Raw genomic sequence first — 9,217 nt, 5'->3', positions numbered from 1 at the left:
TATTAGATTATTTGTATTGATGCTTTTATGTAAAGAGTGTTTTAATTTCCTCAAGATAGGGCTCATTTAACTACATAATATACTGTTGTGAGTTTTAATCTAAAAATATATATATTAACTTTTGATTGATCATGTTTTTATGTTAAATCTCGACCTGAAAAGTAACTAAAGCTGTCAGATAAATGTAGCAGAGCAGAAGTATAAAGTTACATAAAATAGAAATACTAAAGTACAAGCAGCTCAAAATTGTACTTGAGTAAATGTACTTAGTTACTTTCCTCCACTGACCACAGTACTGCATGAAATACATGATATAGAATATTTAATGGTTTATGTCTTTAACCAAATGAACAAAGATTTGACTTTAACAGGATCATCCTGGTGGGAATGTTTTAATTGTATATTCTTATCATCAGTGAATATATTTTAGTTTACAAAGACATAAAAATAACAAATAGCAGGTCTGTTATTAAAGTCACCAGTGATTCCAACAAGTCAGTGCATGAGCCTTTTAATGCTGAGGCAGCAAATAGATAATAACAATAAAATAATAACTAGCCCGTAGTGTCCCAACAACTCTGACAGCATGAATATTCCTGTAAATAAAACAATATGAAGAGAAAACAAACAGTTTGGTTACTGGCATGGAGATAAAATGACATATTAAAAAGGTTTTTATCCATAGAGCAGCATTCTACATCAATCATCATAAACAGAAAGCTTTGTGGAGGAATAAATTACTAAATAACACTGATCTAATATTAGTACTTTCATATTTTATATTGGACACGAGCAGGTCTGTTTAACCCTCCTGTTATGTTTATTGATCCAAAAAATCCCAATAAACATTGTTTATATGTCATTAATAACTCCATTACTAACCATTTTAATCAATATTTATGAATGGTGTTCTTTACCTCTCAGATCAGGTTCAATGAGGATAATTCACTCGTTTTTAATTTAAAAATGCATGTAAAATCTTTTTTTTTTTAAATAGATTGTAAATAACTAAATATAAAATACAATGGTTTTACATGACTTGAATTTTTTTAACATTTTGTTATACATTTTTAATTTTTTTCTGTTTATGAAAAAATACTTTTAACGATTTTTTTTTTTTTTTTTTTTTTTTTTTTAACTTTGAAATGGGTCAATTTAACCTGCAACATAACAGGAGGGTTGAAGAGTTCTTTGCAAAAACACATTAATTTCCCACATTTTAATTATTTATTTTTGGTGCAGTCCAACTGTTGTTTTGGTTGTTTTAATGAAAAAAAATGTTCCTAAATTATTATTGTTATTATTATTATTATGATTATTTTTTTTTGTGCATTTAAGGGGAAAATCAATCTAGCTGGTGTTGGTTAATTATTATTATTTTAATTGTAATTTATCTGTTTTTGCAGATGAACCTCTCGTCTTATCAAACATCATACAGCAGATTTCATATTAGCTGACTATACAAAGCCTTCTAATCCAAATAATATTTGACATTTCATATATATTTACATTTCATCGGCCTTATTCCTGAGTAAAAACTATGTTAGCACACTGTAAAAAATGTCTGTAGATTTTACAGTGAAAATCTGTTAAACCAAGACGGTAAAAGACGTAAAATGATAAATTAGTTATTTCAGTTTCAGTAACAATGAAACTCAGTAAATGTATTTATATCAGCCAGTGTCAGTTTTAAAAAAAAAAAATTTCTTCACTGTAAAATACACTGTAATGTGTATTAAATGTAATATATATACAAGCCACCACTGTAATTTTTGCATTTATCTTTTGTAAAAAATACTTTTTCTCACTGTTAAATGTACTAAACACCATTTCTCTAACAGAAATAAACTGTAATATTTTATAGTAAAATCTTTAATTCATGCGGCATTTATAAAACTTTTTATTTATACAGTAAAAATTGAATAAAGTGGCAAACTTAAATGTAAAATCAACAGTGCCAATATATTTTTAAAGTAATATTAAAGTAGTATTTAGTATTTAAATACTACTATATATTTAGTAGTATTTAGTATTTATTACGGTAAAGTTCTGGCTGCTGGTTTTTACTGTAAAAACATGTTTTTTCTTTACAGTGTAAATTTAAATGTAAATATCAGCAAAAACTGTAATTAAGACTGAATAATCTTGTTATTTTTAGGGAAATTGCAACATTAATTTTACATAATTTCTTATATTTTTAGAGCATAAATGGGTTCTTTTCTACAGTTTATGACACTAAACATTAAAGTTGTGTGCTATTCTTTGATTTAAAGTCTATTACGGTGATATAGAATTTTTAATTTTACGCCCTATTTCTGATCCAATTCTTAGTGTTTTACTGTGATTTCTTCAATCATTTTCTACAGTGTACTGAACATTTTATTTTGGAAGACCAGGGTTAAAGGGCTTATCAGCTGTTCACACAGAATCACTTTAGTTTGTCACATAAAAAATCTCCACTTTTGACTTTTTCTTTTTTTACCTTCAAATATCACATTGAGACGTTCGTGTTCGACAGACGAACGTTTTCTAAAGCAGATTCAGTTTTACAGCAAACAAGTTAATAGAAACCATGACAACACTAAGAAAGCTTTAGAAGTTCTCGTTTGTTTTCTATAAACTCTTGCAGTGATAGAATTCACACTGAAGTCACAAGCAGCTGTTCAGTGTCCTGTATGTTGTAATATATATACATATATATATATATATATGTATATATATATAAATATATATATATATATATATATATATGTATATATATATGTAATGAGGTCTAGTCGAGGTGAATCGGTGATTGGCTGCAGTCCTCCAGCGTGACGGATCAGAAGATGCTAATTGCTAAGCGGTAAGTCAGATAGTGTTTGATGTTGTCGGGGAGATTCCTGCTTGTTGGAACAGAAGAAGAATCTGCTCCTCTGGAACTTTAATACTTAAAAAATGAGTCAGAAATCAGTGATAAGAATTTGTTTCGCCTGAGATTCAGCTTATAAATATAGTTTTCAGCCCACAAACGGGAGCTTTTACGTCTATTTGTGTTTTCAGCCTTCATTTGTTTGTTTGTTTAGTTTGTTATTTGTTGTTTATGAGTGTGGCTCCGCCCCCTCGGCGGGCCGGGTCCCGGCCTCCAGCAGCTTCATGTCTTCACGCAGACTCACGGCGATGAAGTAGGCGTGCGGCTTCAGGGTCAGCCCGTAGTTGTAGTCCAGTTTGAGCTGGCGGTCCGGGTCGGGGGCGATGTGGCACTGGTGGGCGAGCAGCGCGGTGAAGAGGAAGAGCTGCAGCTTGGACAGCTCCTCGCCGATGCAGCGCCGCTTCCCCAGCGAGAAGATCAGCACGCTGCCGGTCAGGTCCTTGTCCAGCGCGCCGCTGCGGCTCAGGAAGCGCTGCGGGTCGAAGGTGTCGGGCCGCGACCACACGCCGGCGTCGTGGTTGATGGACCACTGGTTGACGAACACCACGGTGTCCTTGGGGATGGCGTAGCCCCGGATGGAGGTGTCCCGGGTGGTGGAGTGGGGGATGGTCAGCGGCACGAAGCTGGTGTAGCGCATCACCTCGTAGATGAACGCCATCACGTACGGCAGCCGCAGCTGGTCCTCGATGCTCGGCAGCCGGCCGCGCTCCACCACGCGGTCCACTTCCTGCTGCAGGCGCTGCTGCATCTCAGGGAACCTGCAGCCACGAGAGGATTATATATTATTATATACTATATATACTATATATACTATTATATACTATTATATACTATATATACTATTATATACTATAGACGCTGCTGCATCTCAGGGAACCTGCAGCCAAAGAGATATATTATTATATACTATTATATACTATATATACTATATATACTATTATATACTATTATATACTATTATATACTATAGACGCTGCTGCATCTCAGGGAACCTGCAACAAAAGAGAGGATTATATACTATTATATACTATTATATACTATATATACTATAGGCGCTGCTGCATCTCAGGGAACCTGCAGCCAAAGAGATATATTATTATATACTATATATACTGTTATATACTATATATACTATATATACTATAGACGCTGCTGCATCTCAGGGAACCTGCAGCCAAAGAGAGGATTATATATTATTATATACTATATATACTATATATACTATTATATACTATTATATACTATATATACTATTATATACTATAGACGCTGCTGCATCTCAGGGAACCTGCAGCCAAAGAGATATATTATTATATACTATTATATACTATATATACTATATATACTATTATATACTATTATATACTATTATATACTATAGACGCTGCTGCATCTCAGGGAACCTGCAACAAAAGAGAGGATTATATACTATTATATACTATTATATACTATATATACTATAGGCGCTGCTGCATCTCAGGGAACCTGCAGCCAAAGAGATATATTATTATATACTATATATATACTATATATACTATTATATACTATATATACTATATATACTATATATACTATTATATACTATAGACGCTGCTGCATCTCAGGGAACCTGCAACCAGGAGAGGATTATATATTATTATATACTATTATATACTATATATACACTATTATATACTATTATATACTATTATATACTATATATACTATATATACTATTATATACTATTATATACTATAGACGCTGCTGCATCTCAGGAAACCTGCAGCCAAAGAGAGGATTATATATTATTATATACTATTATATACTATAATACCTGCAGCCACGAGAGGATTATATATTATTATATACTATTATATACTATTATATACTATTATATACTCTATATACTATTATATACTATTATATACTCTATATACTATTATATACTATAGACGCTGCTGCATCTCAGGGAACCTGCAGCCACGAGAGGATTATATATTATTATATACTATTATATACTATAATACCTGCAGCCACGAGAGGATTATATATTATTATATACTATTATATACTATTATATACTCTATATACTATATATACTATTATATACTATATATACTATTATATACTATAGACGCTGCTGCATCTCAGGGAACCTGCAACCACGAGAGCAACAATACACGTTACATTTATTATATACTATATATACTATTATATACTATTATATACTATATATACTATTATATACTATAGACGCTGCTGCATCTCAGGGAACCTGCAGCCACGAGAGCAACAATTTAGTTACATTTATTATATACTATATATACTATTATATACTATATATACTATAAAACCTGCAGCCAGGAGAGCAACAATACACGTTACATTTATTATATACTATATATACTATTATATACTATATATACTATAATACCTGCAGCCAGGAGAGCAACAATACACGTTACATTTATTATATACTATATATACTATTATATACTATATATACTATAAAACCTGCAGCCAGGAGAGCAACAATACACGTTACATTTATTATATACTATATATACTATTATATACTATTATATGCTATATATACTATTATGTACTATTATATACTTTATATACTATATATACTATAATACCTGCAGGATGCTTCATGGATAGACTCTGTTAATGTGTCTGTAGAGACTCACACTTTAATTCATCATTTAACTTCATCTGTATTTATGAGGCTGTATAGGTCATAATTCATTCTTCCCTCTCACATTAACAAAAAATATCTCTCACATTCACTATTTTACTTCACACATTCACAAAAAGTACCTCTCACATACACATTTTTACCTCTCATATAAACAATTTTACCTCTCACATTAACAATTTTACCTCTCACATTCACAATTTTACCTCTCACATTAACAAAAATACCTCTCACATTCACAATTTTACCTCTCACATTCACAATTTTACCTCTCACATTAACAAAAATACCTCTCACATTAACAAAAATACCTCTCAAATACACAAAAATACCTCTCACATTCACTATTTTACCTCTCACATTAACAAAAATACCTCTCAAATACACAAAAATACCTCTCACATACACAAAAATACCTCTCACATTAACAAAAATACCTCTCACATTCACAATTTTACCTCTCAAATACACAAAAATACCTCTCACATTCACTATTTTACCTCTCACATACACAAAAATACCTCTCACATTAACAAAAATACCTCTCAAATTAACAATTTTACCTCTCTCTTTCACAATTTTACCTCTCACATTCACAAAAAATACTTCTCACATTCACTATTTTACCTCTCACATTAACAAAAATACCTCTCACTTTAACTATTTTACCTCTCACATACACAAAAATACCTCTCACATTCACTATTTTACCTCTCACATTAACAAAAATACCTCTCACATTAACTATTTTACCTCTCAAATTAACAATTTTACCTCTCACATTAATTATTTTACCTCTCACATTCACAATTGTGTGTGACAGGTACAGTTGTGAATGTGAGAAATATTTTTTGTTAATGTGAGAGGTAAAATAGTGAATGTGAGAGATAAAATAGTGAATGTGAGAGGTATTTTTGTGTAAAGTTATTATTACAGTATTTTTAACCTTTTGGAATGAAACGGTATTATTTATTTATTTTTGGTAGGTTTTGTTATTATTGATTTATTTATTGTTATCAGTAGCCTGTCACTAATATAAGTAATATTTGTAATATATTAAGGCATGTTTCCTTCTCAAACAGATACATGGGAGGTTGTTATGTATTAATTTATTAACTTTAAATGATAATTATAAATTAAAGCACTAGTTGAAATACCTTAACAACATTAAACTGCTGCTTACATAAAGGAATCAATAATAATAATCAAATTATATATTGGTAAATGTAACATATATAGCCTAAAAATCTTCAACACTTTAATACTTTAAGTACATTTTGATGCTGATATTTTTGTGCCTTTAATTTTACATTTTGTATGCAGGAGTTTTACTTGTAGTGAAGTATTTTCCCAGCGTGGTATTAGTACTTTTACTTCATTAAGGGATCTGAATACTTCTTCCACTGCCAGCAACACGCTGGACGTTTTAAATGGTTTGAATAGTTTAATATCTGTCTGAAACATGATGACTGGTTTCCAGATGCTGCATCATGTTTTCAGACGTCAAGCAGCAGAAACCAGAGTCACACCAGTTTTGGGACATGAATGTTTTTAAATAATGAAACAGATTTCTTGCTATCACGACACGGCACCAAATCTCAAAGTTCGCTCCGTGTCGGATGTTTCTGAACCCGTTCCAAATAAAGCAGGTGACATTATGAATTTATGCCATTTCCGATGTTTTTCAGTAACTCTCAGCTTTTATATGATGATATATGATTTTATATGATGAGTCGTCTCACTGAGTGATTCTTCTACGTTCGTTCCCTCGTCACAGCAACATGAGCTCAGTCATAATTATAACTCAACTCTAACTAATAACTCAACAACACGTCTACCAGTTTGAGTCTCTTGTTTATTTCTCACATATTGTGTTCATATTGTCAGGCAGCAATGAATGAATGATCGGTTCAATTCACCATCTGAGTCAGAGATCTGAGTCAGTAAAAGACTCTAATGTTGTCTAACTAGGGCTGGGCCATAAAAATATATCTAAAATATATACCTAAAAGAATATCACCATGTTTCAGACTATTTTTACGATAACGATATTCTTGACGATATTAGGAAATACTTAAAAAGATATAGAAAATATACTTTTTTTTAGTCTGTATATATATAAATAAAAATCTAACATGTAGTTTGAAGTGCAAATCTCAACAGTTGCCAAATACAAAAATATACTCTCAACTCTTGAGTATAATAATAATAATATAATTATATTACAAATAATAAAAATAACCATTTAGGGGTTCCGGGGGCATATTTTAATGAAATATTGTAAAGGAGAATAAAGGTTCTTGTATGTTTTATTTAAGGCATCTTATTTTGACAGTCTTCTTGTTCTGTGGTGGATTCTGTTAACACACTGTGCTCTTATTTTGAAAGCTGCATGTGTTTAGTGACAGAGAGTAAGTAGCTTTTTGTGATTAAAACAACTTTAACCACGACATCAAGAAGTAGGAACGTTGCCAATATCATGATATGCATTTTTTTTTACCATAAAAAAAATATACCGATATTATTATGAACGATACGATATGGCACACCCCTAACACACACACACGCACACACACACACACACACACACACACACACACACACACACACACACACACCAACTGGTGGAGGCAGAACACCAGAAGATGTTCTGTGGCTTTAAATGATTAAATGTTTGTCAAAAGAAGTTTGTTGGCTTGGACGAGGCAGAAAACAGCTTCAGTTCTCTTTGTGTAAACTGAAACAGAGCTGTCAGATATTGTGGTAAAGAGGTGAAAATATTCTAAATACAGCCTTTTTTTAGGTTGCTCAGATATATTTGACTGGGGCGGTGCGGGCCACCATCTATAACAGGGATGGGCAGCTTTAATCCTGCAGGGGGCCAGTTTATCCTCTTCACTACCACAGGGCCACATATAGGAGCAGCACTAACCAGATATGATGAAACTGCAACTTTAAATATGTTTACAGTGCAGTAACTTATCATATTTCATGCTCTAATGCATGTTTAACAGTATAAATAGGAATACAAAAAGGTTTGAAGCAAATAAAAAATAACCACTGACTGTGATTTATTTATTTTATCAGACCAACATTAATTACAAGAAGTAATTTTGTGCATTTTTACACTGCACGTTTAAGATTTCATGCTCAGATGCATGTAGTTACTGAGGGCCACTTCAGGTGAGGGTGAGGGCCGTATGTGGCCCCCGGGCCTCCTGTTGCCCATCCCTGATCTGGTTAATAAAGTGACTATAATTAAACTGCCTTGCACCTATTAATGTTAACGGAGGAGGACAATGGGGGAAGCTCCAGTTGTTCTCTGAAGTCGTCACTGAGTCTTTGTGTTCCAGCTGATCAAAAATCAGTCTGACGGGATTAAACACTCAAACAAGAAGAAAATAACTTCATGAAGAAAAAATCAGTCTGACGGGATTAAACTACCAAACAAGAAGAAAATAACTTCATGAAGAAAAAATCAGTCTGACGGGATTAAACTACCAAACAAGAAGAAAATAACTTCATGAAGAAAAAATCAGTCTGACGGGATTAAACTATCAAACAAGAAGAAAATAACTTCCTGAAGAGAAACGAGCCGAGATCCTGCTGCTGGACCCTGATCTGC

The 9,217-nt window shown here is 32.4% G+C and overlaps 1 protein-coding gene across 1 annotated transcript in view; it reads right to left on the bottom strand.

Annotated features, from left to right (window-relative positions):
• Positions 1-305: 305 nt before the first annotated feature.
• LOC131993937 (cytochrome P450 1B1) overlaps positions 306-9,217 on the bottom strand; it is a 10,621-nt gene continuing 1,709 nt past the window's right edge. Inside the window, exon 3 of the mRNA XM_059360015.1 lies at positions 306-3,669. Coding sequence (XP_059215998.1) covers positions 3,081-3,669 — 589 coding nt within the window. The 3' untranslated portion in view covers positions 306-3,080. The remainder of the gene's footprint in view (positions 3,670-9,217) is intronic.

The sequence above is a fragment of the Centropristis striata genome, chromosome 20 (genome assembly GCF_030273125.1).
Source record: "Centropristis striata isolate RG_2023a ecotype Rhode Island chromosome 20, C.striata_1.0, whole genome shotgun sequence".
In the NCBI taxonomy this organism is placed as follows: domain Eukaryota; kingdom Metazoa; phylum Chordata; class Actinopteri; order Perciformes; family Serranidae; genus Centropristis; species Centropristis striata.
The sequence above is the reverse complement of the archived record's forward strand: the minus strand, read 5'-3'. Positions and strand labels throughout refer to the sequence as shown.